The sequence below is a fragment of the Oncorhynchus mykiss genome, chromosome 1 (assembly GCF_057628025.1).
Source record: "Oncorhynchus mykiss isolate SJ-2025 chromosome 1, ASM5762802v1, whole genome shotgun sequence".
Classification (NCBI taxonomy): domain Eukaryota; kingdom Metazoa; phylum Chordata; class Actinopteri; order Salmoniformes; family Salmonidae; genus Oncorhynchus; species Oncorhynchus mykiss.
In genome coordinates this window covers 44,004,016-44,020,297 of record NC_143022.1, presented here as the reverse complement: position 1 = coordinate 44,020,297, position 16,282 = coordinate 44,004,016, and the positions used below count along the sequence as shown (strand labels likewise).

General features: G+C 45.2%; 1 protein-coding gene across 1 annotated transcript in view; it reads left to right on the top strand.

Moving 5' to 3' along the window:
• LOC110532319 (thromboxane-A synthase) overlaps window positions 1–16,282 on the top strand; it is a 108,775-nt gene that overhangs the window by 15,447 nt on the left and 77,046 nt on the right. Inside the window, 2 exon segments of the mRNA XM_036977694.2 lie at window positions 10,070–10,116; window positions 10,119–10,156. Coding sequence (XP_036833589.1) covers window positions 10,070–10,116; window positions 10,119–10,156 — 85 coding nt within the window.

The following is a 16,282-nucleotide window of genomic DNA, read 5'->3' as shown; positions in this document are numbered from 1 at the left end:
CCATGTGACTCATAATTACTGTAAATCGAATGGAGGTGCCAGTCACATGTGCATTTGTTTTGCGGCAGTATGACTCCGCATCGCAGTGTGACTCTCCACCTCTACAATACCCCACTCTAATATAACAGTGTGATGCACCTCTCCAACCAACAGCGCTTTCTCTCTGCCATCTTTGTCAACCATTCTCTCAACGAAAACCCACACCTGTCCTCGTCACTGACTTTACCTTTGTGGTTCAATCCGGTCTCCTGCTTTGTTTGTGGAAGCTCATTGGAGCGACACCGAGTCGCCCCCCGGATGGTGCATCCGTACTGCAGCTGTGGGACTGTCTACAGCACAATAGAGGGATGGCAGACTTTGCATTGGTCCGGGGCAGTGAGTTGTGTGTTTTAATGACAGTCTTAGCAGTCTTAACACAAGGCTTACGACTGCAGTGGGAGACCATGATGAGAGGGGAGAAACACACTGTGTCCAATAAGTGAGAACCAGTGGTCATCATGGCACCAGTTGGGCCTCTGGTTAACACAAGTCAAAGAGTAACCCTGCTAATGTACTGGAGATGAACCATGTCCTAGGGGAGGTTGTTCAGTGTGTGAGGTGGATGTGCATAGATTGAAAAGGAATCTAAAGAGATTTTCACCTGAGGCCGTCCGCTTCGACTGTCTATGTATGTGGAGACAAGACTATTATGAGCTGTAAACAATGTGCTGATGTCTCACTTTATCCCCCCGGTTTCTAGCGGGATACGACAGCTGCTAAAACACTTTGTCTGTGGTGGGATTGGGTCATTTTTGATGGATAGTTTGTGTTAAAGTGGAGTGGGTTGTCTGTTAGGGTTGGTGAGCCCTTACAGACAACCATGGACACTTCCTTATCAATAACTGAAGGAGATGGGATGCTTGGACCAAAAGCCTTGGTTGTTCCGAGTGTGTGTGTCTGTGTGCATTCAGGGTCGATAGGGCGCATGTTTTTGTGTGCATCCTAGTGTCTATACGCGTGACTTCCTGAGTCGCTACGTGTGAAGCCATTGTTTTACCCATGTTAATATTCATGGGTTGGGGATTGCAAGCCGGCTCAGTTATTGATGTGGCTCATTGCTTTTCTGCACGGCACAATGGTTGATTGATGGTGTGGTACGATGGATTGGGTGACAGAGAGGAATGCCAGACATGTACAGCTACAGGCGTGCATCAGGGCTACAACCCCAGCTACACGGCCACGCGGCTCCATGGCTCCATAATGAAGACAGCTCTTGTCGGATAATGAAGAACATATTGCCTTTTATGGTATGGAGAAAAGCCGTGTTCAGACAGGAACAATTCATATTTACGGCAGGGAGATAAATATAAGTTGAGCTAGACAAGGCCTGGGTATATAAATGTGGAAAGTGAGAAAAAAACCTGAATTAAGTTAGTTTGTGTGAAACATTTTAGAGATAAAACAATAAGTAGCATATTGTTTTTAGACGTGTGCTTTGTTTTCTCCTCTAATAAAACAACAGCTAATTCAAAGGGACATCGGATACACTTGTGCTTCCTCACCAAAAGGAGGCTATCGAGGGGAGGACCCTCTTCCGTTTGCCTACTAACGAATTGACACTCGACCACTTATCGGTTTCCGGGTCACAGAGGAGAGAGGACGGAAGATTGACTTTTTCCCAAACAAGAACCCCCCCATCCCCCTGGTCTCTGGTTGTTGTGTTCTGGCTGTATGCTGGTATGCAGGCGTTGCAGCTCCACAGTTAAACAATCAGAGGAGTACTCTAGATAGGACTGAACTCTCCAATGCACTGTGACAGCCAGCCAGGCCCTGGGACACAGACACACAACCACACAACACATACAAGGGCGTTTTCTTTCACACACGGCTCCCCGCCAGCACAAAGCACCTAATTCCATGCTCCTACCGTTTCAGCCAGCACACTGCATTATGGGGGACTCACCCCTCCCTCCATCCTCCTCCAATCGACCCATCTGGACCCATCCATTAATTTCCCTGTGAGTCTCCAGTGGGAAGGCGGGGGCTCAGATCTCCATGTTACTGGTGCTGCACACTTCCCTCTGGTTGAGTGGGTGTGCCTTCATGTTTGTGTGCTTGCATTTTCAAATGGGGGCTAGTGTCTGGAGAGATTATCCAGCCATGCACAAATCAATGGGCACATATTAATGCCGATTTTATGAGGCACTTAACAATGAAAAAAGCAATAAGCTATGACATGGATAATCCAAAAGGGGCATGAAAGGCATTGCAAAGCAATTACAACAGCTCTGCTCCTCTCCTGTTGATTTACAGACATGCCTGAAACCACTGTTTGAAACCAACAATATTATCCAGGAAGCGTGTGTATGATTTCTTCTGTTGCCACTTTTTGTACACTGCTTGGGTTTCGAGTTTGGTGTGTGTGTCTATGTGCCTTTACACTAAGGGAGGTGTGTGTGTGTGTGTGGGTGGTTGTATTGTCAGATGCAGTCAGAGAGGACTGATTGTGTTTGTCGCTAATGATGGATGCCTCTGAGGTGTCTCTGATTGCATGTAGGCTCAATGGCACTCGGTGGCTTCGCACTTACGCACGCACACACACACACACACACACACACACACACACACACACACACACACACACACACACACACACACACACACACACACACACACACACACACAGCAACTGCTGAGAATCATACTGGGTTATTCATGAAGAGAAACAGCATCGCGACATGCATGGTGAAGAGAACATGATAATAGCACAATGAAAATTGCCTTCTGTAGGAGGGAGGCTCTGATGGTAAACACATGACAACTACAAGAACCAGTGGGAGGCTGGGTTGTGTTCATTATGGCAAGCAACGGAAAAGGTTTTGCTACAGAAAATGAAAATCAATGTTTTATTTATTAGACAAGTCCAGGTAGTCCCTCTTGGTTTTCTTCCGTTTGTTTTGGTTTTCTTCCGTCTGTTTTCTTCCGTTTGATGCAACGCTCTGGTTTACCCATGATGCCCTGGGAACACCCCCTGTCCTCACCCTCTGATTGGCCGAATCTCACATTGCCAGATCTGTGGGGTTGTTTGAAGGAGGTGTGTCTTCCTATTCTCTGACACCTCTAATTTCAGTGTGCAGACAGATAAAACAGCCCTGCCAGCTGTAACCCTTCAATCTAAATGAGACTCCAATCCCCCTGACCACCAAATGACCCGTCCCGTGTGTCTGTGTGCCTGTGTGCCTGTGTGCGTGCAATGTGTGTATGTGTGTGAGTGGGAGACAACTCTATAAATCTGTCTTTTGTTCATCGCATGGAGGACTCACAACACTAAAAACCAGAGTCTGAGACTCTTGAGTATGAAAAATTCACCATCCGCTCTTTATTGCATTTTTTTTAAGCAACATTTTCTTTTTTTTACCTCTGGAGGAGTGAGTCCTGTCTTTTCTCAGTGTCTCAGAGTGCGTCATCGGATGTTCCTTGAGATAAAGGTGGTTTCCAGGTGAAGCTGCTCCGCTCTGACGTGGGTCGGACTGGGGAGGTGATCGGTGAGCTACAGCTTCAGCAGTTTGTGCTCACAGCTGGCTGAGACAACCCAGTGTGTCTGTGGCTCCCTCACACCCAGTCAATCAAATGGAGAGCTCTGAGTCAGTCATGCACTAAAACTCTGTCTTACCACGTGTTCGCATAACATTTTTGTGTGCTATGGAATTATTGCTGCAGGCTCAGAGCTGTCATGAAGGTGCCCTCTGTTCTTGGCAGACCCCCCTAGAGGGCTTTTGTTTTTCACCCACTGTCCCTCTTTACCTCTCCTGCCTGACACCCCTCTTTCACACACACAAGCTGTGTGTGACTGCAGTATAACACTGTCAGCCAGGTCACCCGTGAGGACGTCGGGAGATAATGTGGAAACAGGCCACTAGGGGCAACAGTGAGCACTGTTACCTTCAGGTAGGTTTAGTTTTTTGCTAAGGTGTTGTGGACGGGGTTAAGCAATGTTACTTCTAAGCTGCGCATGCGTGCAGCCCCCCTCTGAAATTTCATCCAGCGCAAAGGAGCATGTGATTGAACTTCACTCAACTTTCTAGAGTTTTCCCCGTTAGTTAACACTTTCAACGTTTCCCTTTACTGTGGGAATTGTCATCGAATCAACACAATATTAGTCACTTTCAGTGCAACTTACCGAATCAAAACGAACTATGCAAGACTTAGTATGCAAAACTAACTGCGCAAGGCCTATCGCATTGGAGTAGGATTCAATTGCATTGGCAGGCACAACTCGGGCCCGTACTCTACACAGACCGGTGCGCCATTAAACCAATCAGAGCTGCAGTCGGACTATATGCAAATAGCCATTGCCATATACAGTGGGGAGAACAAGTTTTTTGCAGGTTTTACTACTTACAAAGCATGTAGAGGTCTGTATTTTTTATCATAGGTACACTTCAACTGTGAGAGATGGAATCTATTTTTAAGTAATTAATTTGCGTTTTATTGCATGATCTGTCACATGATCTCAGTATCTATACACTTGTTCTGAAAGGCCCCATGGTCTGCAACACCACTAAGCAAGGGGCACCACCAAACAAGCGGCACCATGAAGATCAAGGAGCTCTCCAAACAGGTCAGGGACAAAGTTGTCGAGAAGTACAGATCAGGTTTGGGTTATAAAAAAATATCTGAAACTTCGAACATCCCACGGAGCACCATTAAATCCATTATAAAAAAAATTGAAAGAATATGGCACCACAAACCTTCCAAGAGGGGGCCTCCAACCAAAACTCTCAGACCAGGCAAAGAGGGCATTAATCAGAGAGGCAACAAAGAGACCAAAGATAACCCTGAAGGAGCTGCAAAGCTCCACTGCGGAGATTGGAGTATCTGTCCAGTATCTGGACCACTTTAAGCCGTACACTCCACAGAGCTAGGCTTTACTGAAGAGTGGACAGAAAAAAGCCATTGCTTAAAGAAAAACTACATTTGGTGTTCGTCAAAAGTCATGTGGGAGACTCCCCAAACATATGGAAGAAGGTACTCTGGTCAGGTGAGACTAAAATGTAGCTTTTTGGCCATCAAGGAAAACGCTTTGTCTGGCGCAAACCCAACACCTTTCATCACCCCGAGAACACCATCCCCACTAGGAAGCATGGTGGTGGCAGCATCATGCCGTGGGGATGTTTTTCATCGGCAGGGACTGGGAAACTGGTCAGAATTGAAGGAATGATGGATGGTGCTAAATACAGTGACATTTTGGAGGGAAACCTGTTTCAGTCTCCAGAGATTTGAGACTGGGACGGAGGTTCACCTTCCAGCAGGACAATGATCCTAAGCATACTGCTAAAGCAACACTCGAGTGGTTTAAGGGGAAACATTTAAATGTCTTGGAATGGCCTAGTCAAAGCCCAGAACTCAATCCAATTGAGAATCTGTGGTATGACTTAAAGATTGCTGTACACCAGCGGAACCCATCCAGCTTGATGTACCCGGAGCAGTTTTGCTTTGAAAAATAGGCAAAAAAACAAGTGGCTAGATGTGCCAAGCTTATAGAGACATACCCCAAGACACTTGCAGCTGTAATTGCTGCAAAAGGTGGCTCTACAAAGTATTGACTTTGGGGAGAGAATAGTTATGCACGCTCAAGTTTTCTGTCTTTTTTGTATTTTTTCTTGTTTTTTTTCACAATAAAAATTATTTGGCTCTTGGTAGGTATGTTGTGTAAATCCAATGATAAAACCCCCCCAAAATCTATTTTAATTCCAGGTTGTAAGGCAACAAAATAGGAAAAATGCCAAGGGGGGTGAATATTTTCGCAAGCCACTGTAGGTGTTTCTTTTGTCCAGGTGGGAAAGGGCAGTGTGGAGTGCAATAGAGATTACATCATTTGTGGATCTGTTGGTGCGGTATGCAAATTGTAGTGGGTCTAGGGTTTCTGGGATAATGGTGTTGATGTGAGCCATGACCAGCCTTTCAAAGCATTTCATGGCTACAGACGTGAGTGTTATGGGTCGGTAGTCATTTAGGCAGGTTACCTTAGTGTTCTTGGGCACAGGGACTATGGTGGTCTGCTTGAAACATGTACAGACTCAGACAGGGAGAGGTTGAAAATGTCAGTGAAGACACTTGCCAGTTGGTCAGCATATGCTCAGAGTACATGTCCTGGTAATCCTTCTGGCCCAGCAGCCTTGTGAATGTTGACCTGTTTAACTGTCTTACTCACAGCGGCTGCGGAGAACGTGATCACTCAGTCATCCGGAACAGTTGGTGCTCTCATGCATGTTTCAGTGTTACTTGCCTCGAAGCAAGCATAGAAGTTATTTAGCTCGTCTGGTAGGCTCGTGTCAACAGGCAGCTCTCGGCTGTGCTTCCCTTTGTAGTCTGTAATAGTGGGGCGGCAGGGTAGCCTAGTGGTTCGAGCGTTCAAACCCCCGAGCTGACAATGTACAAATCTGTCGTTCTGCCCCTGAACAGGCAGTTAACCCACTGTTCCTAGGCCGTCATTGAAAATAAGAATTTGTTCTTAACTGACTTGCCTTGTTAAATAAAGGTAAAAATAGTCGGATTATCTATAATGATGAATTGTGTTTTGTATAGTGGTTTCTTGAATCAGATAACACAACATTTTCAGTCATTTCCTTGTCTAAAGGACAAGTGGTGAAACAAGTTAATGTCAAAGCCTGCAGGTTTTTTCAAGTCTCATCGAATCACACATTAGCTGCTGTTACTGTAGGCTGAATGATAAAACAACTATTTCCCTGTTAAAATGTTATAGGATGCATTTTCTCCATTGTTTTTGATGGTAGGCCAACATTATGAATAAATACCCGCAGTAGCCTACTGGGCCACTGTTAAAACTGGGTATAGCCTCAATCTTCACAGTAAACGCACGCCGGAAGTTGCACAGAATTTTAAAATGTTTCAATTTGCGCTCAGCAGACCTGAAATTTGCTCAGTGCCCCCCAAAATTTGAAGGGAGCATATGAGGCGTAAGCATCTGCCTCTGATTCCAAAGGTAACAAGTTTGAATCCGGCCATAGAAAGTTGTTTTAGATATTTTTGTTTTAAGCCTATCCCAAACCTTAACCCTTCCCTGAACCATTCAGAGTTAATGCCTAAACTTAACCTCAAATTTGACGTTTGCAACAATTTTGAAATGTGACATTTGAGAAACATGGATGAATGTCTAATGCTGAAGTGAGACTGTGAGAGCTAGTCGAAACTGTGTGGCCTTATGTATGTAGCATAGCTCAGCACATCTCTTTGTAGCACAGTACATAACAGCTTGGCCTGGTTAACCTGAACATGTGCTGTAGCATAGTACGTTTCAGTCTAATTCCCTTTTGCTCATAAGTCAATGAAGCAACGGTATAGTTTGTTGGTTTCTAGACTATACAGTATGTCAATCATATAACAGCTATGTTCCAGCCTTCATTTTGCTGCCGTGGTGTTGTAGGAACACTAAATCTTTGCTCTCATAGGAGCACCTGTCTGTCTCTCTCTCTGTGTGTGTGTGTGTGTGTGTGTGTGTGTGTGTGTGTGTGTGTGTGTGTGTGTGTCTGTGCGTGCGTGCGTGTGTGTGCGGTAATGCCCAGCTTCAGCTGGATCACATCCCTGGGCTTAGCACTCACCATATCTTATTAGATGACAAGTCAGTCAGTAAAGGAACATTTGTGTGCTTATTGACTGCTTATTCTTCATGGCCTTCTTCATGGCCTCTTCATGGCCTTCTTCATGGCCTTCTTCATGGGCTCTTCATGGCCTCTTCATGGCCTCTTCATGGCCTTCTTCATGGCCTTCTTCATGGCCTCTTCATGGCCTCTTCATGGCCTTCTTCATGGCCTCTTCATGGCCTTCTTCATGGCCTCTTCATGGCCTCTTCATGGCCTTCTTCATTACCTCTTCACGTCCTCTTCATGGCCTCTTCATGTCCTCTTCATGTCCTCTTCATGGCCTCTTCATGGCCTTCTTCATGTCCTCTTCATGGCCTCTTCATGGCCTCTTCATGTCCTCTTCATGGCCTCTTCATGGCCTCTACTTGGCCTTCTTCATGGCCTCTTCATGGCCTTCTTCATGGCCTCTACAGCAACACCCACAGTTAGATATGTTTGTTCTCTGTAGTAGAGACTGACAGAGTGACATTTGCCTGCTGCTGATGACAACACCACTACCCCTGTCTCTCCGTAAATGAGGCCATGCCACCAGCCATTATAAACTCACACATTGCCACAGCAACAGTGGAAACAAAACACAATATCTCACCCAGTCTGCATCACTCCGTAACATAGGACATTAACCACTGTGTCAATCAGGGATGTAGGCTAGAGTATGGGACTTAATGGAGTAAAACGCCACGGAATTCCAAAGCAGTTACTATGCGCTGTGAGTCCCTCTTCTGATGTACATTGAGAGGGATGTCTGTCTGTCACGGCTGTGTGACGCGCATCGTTATAATTGCGAAGGTGTTTTAAAATGAGTTGGTGTGATGAGATGTCTTGTCCAGCGTTTCATCTACAGTTTGAGTTTCACTAATATGGTAATGGTCCTCCTTAAGGGGCTTAGGGGGAGATGAAGTGGATGCTCAAATCTATTTTGGTTTTTAGTATGAGAGGTCTTGGGGTGTGTGTGTGCGTGTGTGTGTGTGTGTGTGTGTGTGTGTGTGTGTGTGTGTGTGCGCATTTAGCATCAGCGGTATTGCGTGCCTGTGAGCGTATGTGTGAATCCGTCCTGTATTGGCTGCTCTGTCTTGCTGCCTTCTTGTGTTAGTTGTTTATGTACAACGTGGAAATATGAGTATATATGAGTATATATGAGTTGTTTGCCCTGATCCATAAGCCTGCCTGTCTGTAACATCTCCCTCCCTGCCTGTGTGGGAGTGTTTGTGTGTACAGCTTTATTTTCTGACTGTAAACACAATTTCCTGTCTCTTAGCCTCGTAGTCCGTGACTGTAGCAGCAAACAAGGAGGCAGCCATCATTTAATTGCCCTTTCAATGGCCAGGATACTCAAATACACACACACACTCTACAGAATCCACCACGTTTAGAGCAGACGGCGTATTACATGACTAAAGAACATCCCAGCTGTCGTATCCCATAATGCTCCTCAAAGTCCTGTACAAAAGGCCCCTTCCACATTCCAAAGACTTGCATGTCAGCAGAAAACGGCAGCAGCTCCTGTGATGAATAATGCATGCTGTTCCATTTTGCTGTTCTGTTTTAGGAGTCAAAGTCTGGAATTTTTTACATTCCCCCGAACAAATAAATCCTTCCAGTGTAAGAATGTTGTGTGTTTGTGTGAGGCGCTGCTTAGGCAGCATATCTGCCACATTAGACGCCGTAATCTCTGTAGCATTACTACCTTATCCCCCGTTCTCTTTTAGACGTTACTAGCTCACACTCCGACTCTCTTTGTCTCTCTTTCTGTCTCTGTTTCTCTATTTATTTTGTCCCCCCTTTCTCTCTCTCTCTCTCTCCTCTCTTTCTCTCCCTTTGTCTCTCTCTCCTTTCTCTCTCGCTCTCTCTCTCTCTCTCTCTCCTCTCTTTCTCTCCCTTTGTCCCTCTCTCCTTTCACTCTCTCTCTCTCTCTGTCTCTCTCTCCTTCTCACTCTCTCTCTCTCTCTCTCTCCTCTCTTTCTCTCCCTTTGTCTCTCTCTCCTTTCTCTCTCTCTCTTTCTCTCTCTCTCTCTCTTCTCTCTTTCTATATCTGTCTCTCTCTCCTTTCTCTTCTTTTCTCTCTCTCTCTCTCCTCTCTTTCTCTCTCTCTTCTCTCTCTCTCTTCTCTCTTTCTCTCTCTCTGTCTCTCTCTCCTTTCTCTTCTCCCTCTTATCTCTTTCTCTTCTCTCTCTCTCTCATTTCTCTCTCTCACTCTCTCTTCTCTCTTTCTCTCTCTCTTCTCTCTTTCTCTCTCTGTCTCTCCTTTCTCTTCTCTCTCTCTTTCTACTCTCTCTCTCCTCTCTTATCTTTCTCCTTTCCCTTCTCTCTCTCCCTCTCCTCTCTCTTTCTCTCTCTTTCCTCTTTGTCCTCTCTCTCCTCTCTCTCTCGTCTCTCTCTTCTCTCTCTCTGTCCTCTCTCTCCCCTCTCTCTCTCTCTCTCTCTAGGTATGCTACATTCCCCTATTCAGCCCTGGCTCGATGTGGAATCAGGCACCGTCCCCGTTCTTTGGGAACATGTTTCTATTTCGTCAGGTAAGATACCGACTACTATGGAAGATGGATACACTCTCACTCAAAGAAACAACTTCATGTATACATATTTTACCTTCTTACTATTGTGATATTTAAATGTTTAATACAAAGTTCAGTGCAAAGTTTTGCTTACCTTTGACCGAGGCAATGATTGGGTATTGCCTGTCCTTTTTGGGGGTACACACACACACACACACACACACACACACACACACACACACACACACACACACACACACACTCACAAACACACACTCCCACGCAGACATCCGCACGCACACACCACCCCTGAAGGTGAGAGAAATCAGGCTTCCAACATCTAGCTGCACTTCATTAGATTTGTTCATTATAAACGACTAACAAGTTAATTAAAGACTTTTAATACCATGTGATTCCCAAATACATTACCCTTATTGTTAATTGCATTACTTTTATGATGAATATATAATGTAAAATTTTAAATTAAAAAAAAAAGTGAGTGGGAGGGAGGGTTAAATATCACTGATTTAATATGGGGATATTTTGATCCACTCACGATTCTACCCATCCTACCCTGCAACAAAGACACTAGAGATTAAAGGGGAATAACAGTATTTTCCAGAAATGAATATGATTTACCGACATTTGTATACAATCTGAAGTCTTGGGTGTTATTCCTTAAATTTACTCACACAGGAAATACTATCCCTAACTATTGATAACAACAATAGTTGCGCACGCGTGTGCCTGTGTGCGCCATTGCGCGCATGTTGATTTTGTACCCCCACACCAGACACGATCAGGACACGCAGGTTGAAATATCAAAACAAACTCTGAACCAATTATATTGATTTGGGGACAGGTCGAAAAGCATTAAACATTCATGGCAATTTAGCTAGCCAGCTTGCTGTTGCTAGCTAATTTGTCCTGGGATATAAACAGTGGGTTGTTATTTTACCTGAAATGCACAAGGTCCTCTACTCTGACAATTAATCCACAGATAAAAGGGTAAACCGAATTCCTTTCTCGTCATCTCTCCTCTTTCCTCAGGCTTCTTTTTTTCTTCTTTGGACTTTATAGGGCAGTTGGCAACTAACTTTACGATGTGTTACTACAACCAACTGGAGTGTGGACGTCAATTATTCTTTCAATCACCCATGTGGGTATATGCTCCTAAAAACCAATGAGTAGATGGGAAGGCCAGACTTTCAGCGAGTTGAGCATCACAAATAGAACCTATTTCTTTTTTAGAGCCTGGCCACGCAGACACTCGCTGAGGGGCACGAGCAGTGTGTGATTGAATAACATGCATGTGTACATTTATTTTGCAGCGCTCGCGTTGCGGTGTGGTCAGCATGTTACTCTTGTGCTTGACATTCCGTTTGACATCCATTCATGTAAGACAATTCCTTTAAATGCTATGTGTGATTATTGCCTATGGTGTGGTGGCTTCTGGATGTTTCTCTGCAGGACAGATCTTGATGAGATTCAGAGGTCAATAATCCTTAGCAGGGCAGACAGGCAGAGTGGGCTGGGTCGCCTGTCACTCACTGTAACTAGCTCACTGGGCTTTTTCTAGGGCTGCTATGACTTTCTCTCTCTGGCTTCCGCTCGCTCTCTCTCTTATCCCTCTTCTTCCTACTTTGCCTGTTTGTCTTATTCTGCCATCATTGACGTAGGATTGGGAATGAGTGCTCTGTAGGCTGCTGTCTCAAATAGGCACTGACTGTTGCATGGTCTCTCTTCGATGAATATATCTGAGAGATACAGTGATATGCTTTTAATAGCTTGATCTAAGGAGAACCTAGTGCTCCGAAGCCTCTTACACAATAGCCAGTGCTCTTAGAGTGTCCTTCTCAGCTGAACTGCAGTGGCAGCCTGGCAGGCTAAGGGCTGAGGTGGTTAAGTATGCATGAAGCTCTGCCTTCAGTGCCTTGCATAATTTCACTGTCTGTCTGGGGCTGGGCGGTCTCTCCAGGTGAAGCAGGGGAGATGCTGCTGCTGCTGCCATAGTGTGTGTGTGTGAGTGCTGAGACTCTGCAGACACAAAGAGCCCTCTCTGGAGTGGTGCTCTCATATACAATCATCTGACCCACTTCTGAAAGCCACACTCATAGCCAAACACAACAACGAGAAAGTGTGTGTCTTTGTATGTGTGTGTGTGTGTTTGTGTGTGTAAGTGCATGATCATACGGTATGTGGATGCATTTGCGCGCATGCACATGTGTGTTTTACTAGCACGGCGTCCCTGTATCCAACACACCCAGCACACATGATGTGCCAATTTAGTCGGTTTTCAACATGACGCTGACTTCTGCCAGTGACCACCACACAGTCAGTGCCTAGAAGAAGCTCCAGTGGTGGCAGACCTGTCACCCACTTTAGTGGAATCCTGAGTGGCGCAGCAGTGCTAGAGGCGTCACTGCAGACCCGGGTTCGATCCCGGGCTGTTAACAACCGACCGTGATCAGGAGCCCAGTAGGGCGGCGTACAATTGGCCCAGCATCATCCGGGGTAGGCCATCATTGTAAATATGTTTTTAACTAACTTGCCTAGTTAAATAAAGGTTCAATTAAAAATGTAACAAAGTAAAATCCAGAGTACGGAAGGAGGTCTGAGATGGTCGAGGTAGACGGGCTGACATCAGGGCTGGTAATTGCCAGGGACATCACAAGACATATTATCACGATACCTAGGTGCCGATACGATATGTATTGTGATTCTCATGATTCTATATGTATCGCGGTTCGATAACGTGATTTTACTGCGATTTCATGTTCCAAACATATTGCTCACTATGTGTCTGAGACAAGAGAGAGCATGAGAAAACGAGTTTTGATTAGTCAGGGAAATAACATTGCTGAAAACATGTTGGTTCACTATTTAAAAAGTCTAGTGGTTAAGAGCATTTAGCCAGTAACTGAAAGGTCGCTTGTTCGAATCTCAGAGCTGACTAGGTGAAAAATCAGTCAATGTGCCCTTGAGCAAGGCACTTAACCTTAATTGCTCCTGTAAGTCGCTCTGGATAAGACCATCTGCTAAATGACTCAAATGTAAAAGATGGAGACCAAGCTATTGGGTGAAAAATAGCTAATGCTACAGCTGGAGTGCATTCGGAAAGTGTTGACTTTTTCCACATTTTGTTACATTACAGCCTTATTTTAAAATGGATTAAATCGTTTTTTCCCCTCATCAATCTACACACAATTTATTTAGAAAATTGTTTGCAAATGTATTAAACATAAAAACCTGAAATATTACATTTTCATAAGTATTCAGACCCTTTTCCCAGTACTTTGTTGAAGAAGCTTTGGCAGCGGTTACAGCCTAGAGTCTTCTTTGGTAGGACGCTACAAGCTTGGCACACCTGTATTTGAGGAGTTTCTCCTATTCTTCTCTGCAGATCCTCTCAAGCTCAGTCAGGTTTGATGGGGAGCATTGATGCACAGCTATTTTCAGGTCTCTCCAGAGATGTTCGTTCGTGTTTAAGTCCGGGCTCTGGCTGGGCCACCCAAGGACATTCAGTGACTTGTCCCGTAGTCACTCCTGCGTTGTCTGTGTGCTTAGGGTCGTTGTCCTGTTGGAAGTTGAACCTTCGCCCTAGTCTGGCACTCTGGAGCATGTTTTCATCAAGAATCTCTCTGTACTTTGCTCTGTTCTTCTTTGCCTTGATCCTGACTAGTTTCCCAGTCCCTGCCGCTGAAAAACATCCCCACAGCATGATGCTGCCACCACCATGCGTCACCGTAGGAAGGCTGCCAGATTTCCTCCAGATGTGAAGCTTGGCATTCAGGCCAAAGAGTTCAATTTTGGGTTTTATCAGACCAGAAAATATTGTTTCTCATGGTCTGAGAGTCTTTAGGTGCCTTTTGACAACCTCCAAGCAGGCTGTCATGTGCCTTTTACTGAGGAGTGGCTTCCGTCTGGCCACTCTACCATAAAGGCCTGCAGAGATGGTTGTCCTTTTGGAAGGTTCTCCCATCTCCACAGAGGAACTCTAGTGCTCTGTCAGAGTGACCATCGGGTTATTGGTCACCTCCCCCGATTGCTCAGTTTGGCCAGGCGGCCAAAGGAGGAGTCTTGGTGGTTCCAAACTTCATCCATTTAAGAATGATGGAGGCCACTGTGTTCTTGGGAACATTCAATGCTGCAGACGTTTTTGGTACCCTTCCCCAGATCTGTACCTCGACACATACCTGGAGTCAAATAGCGATAAATGATATGTATAGCGATAAATTATATGTATAGCGGTAAATGATATGTATAGCGATAAATTATACGTATAGCGATAAATGATATGTATAGTGGTAAATGATATGTATAGCGATAAATGATATGTATAGCGGTAAATGATATGTATAGCGATAAATGATATGTATAGCGATAAATGATATGTATAGCGATAAATGATATGTATAGCGGTAAATGATATGTATAGCGGTAAATGATATGTATAGCGATAAATGATATGTATAGCGATAAATGATATGTATAGCGATAAATTATACGTATAGCGATAAATTATATGTATAGCGATAAATGATATGTATAGTGGTAAATGATATGTATAGCGATAAATGATATGTATAGCGGTAAATGATATGTATAGCGATAAATTATACGTATAGCGATAAATGATATGTATAGCGATAAATGATATGTATAGCGATAAATTATACGTATAGCGATAAATGATATGTATAGCGATAAATGATATGTATAGCGATAAATGATATGTATAGCGATAAATGATATGTATAGCGATAAATGATATGTATAGCGATAAATGATATGTATAGCGATAAATTATACGTATAGCGATAAATGATACGTATAGCGATATGTAACTGTATTTATTTCCCCCCCATCACTAGCTGACACACACAGTGACTGCTCCCCACCGCCACACTCCTGTGGTTGAGCTCAGTCCCTGACTGGCTCACTGGCTGACAGGGTGACACGCAGTCTGACTGCTCCCTAGCGCTCTGGTTGAGCTCTATCTCTATCTGGCTGACTGGCGTGCTGGCTGACTGGTTGACCCTTTCTGATACCCAAGCCACAGATATAGAGGTTCACCCACCACCAACCCCCATGTTCCCCCCTGTAAAGATGGCATCCCCTCAACCTCTCTGGCCCCTTCACACAACACAGCCAAACAGTACATTAGCCAGCGAAAGAGAGCTGGTATTACCGGGCCTAGCTTACAAGAGATTGAGAGCTCTGAGAGCTAAACCCCCACAGATTTAATGGCATGGTCCAGCCTCTTCCCTGGCCAACATCTCTCCATGACTCCCAAGGTCAGCCTAAAGCTGAGGACACTGCGGTGCAGACTCTCTGAATGGAACTACAAAGTGGGGCAGAGTAATTATTGGGCATGGTGAATAGATAGAGAGAGGAATGTCTATCTCTCCCTAGACCAAAGATCCGTCCGAAATGGCACCCAATTCCCTACAAGAGCCATGGTCATAAGTAGTGCACTATATAGGGAATAGGGTACCATTTCAGATGGGACCCAACGCCTTGTTGCTGTGTTTCATTCTGCAGCAGTCGTAAGAGGAATTCGGATAGGACAAACTTCCGAATGTTATGTGTTGCGTTGTCGAGTCAAGACCGCAAACTATTGATTGGTTCCGTCAGTGATGAATCCTCAATTAAGAGTTGTCTGTGGCAGGAGCTGTGGGGGAGTCTGTCCTGCGCATGCTTGACACACACACACACACACACACACACACACACACACACTATCCTGGACTTGATGAAGTATGCCTCTGTTGGTGACCGGCACCTCTCCGGCTCTGCTCGGCATTGTGGTTAGAACATTAAGCAGCACTGTGTGTCCGGTATTGCTATGCGACGGTCTCTGCAGTGATAAAAAGACTGGGGGAGAGAGAGATGGAGAGGGAGGGACTGTGGAGAAGGAGAGGAAAAGAGAGGGATAAAGAAACAGGGAAAGAGAGAGAGAGATGGATGAATGGAGACAGTTTGGACTGGTGCAGTGGGCAGCACCATGAAGGGGCACTCTGTCGGGCGCACCCCAATGCTCTGTACCCATCACCCCTCCATGGGGGCCCAGACTGCAGGAATGCCAGGGCGGTAGCCATCCCAGGGCTCCGGAGGGGAGAGGGGGGTAGACCAGCCGGGGCACTC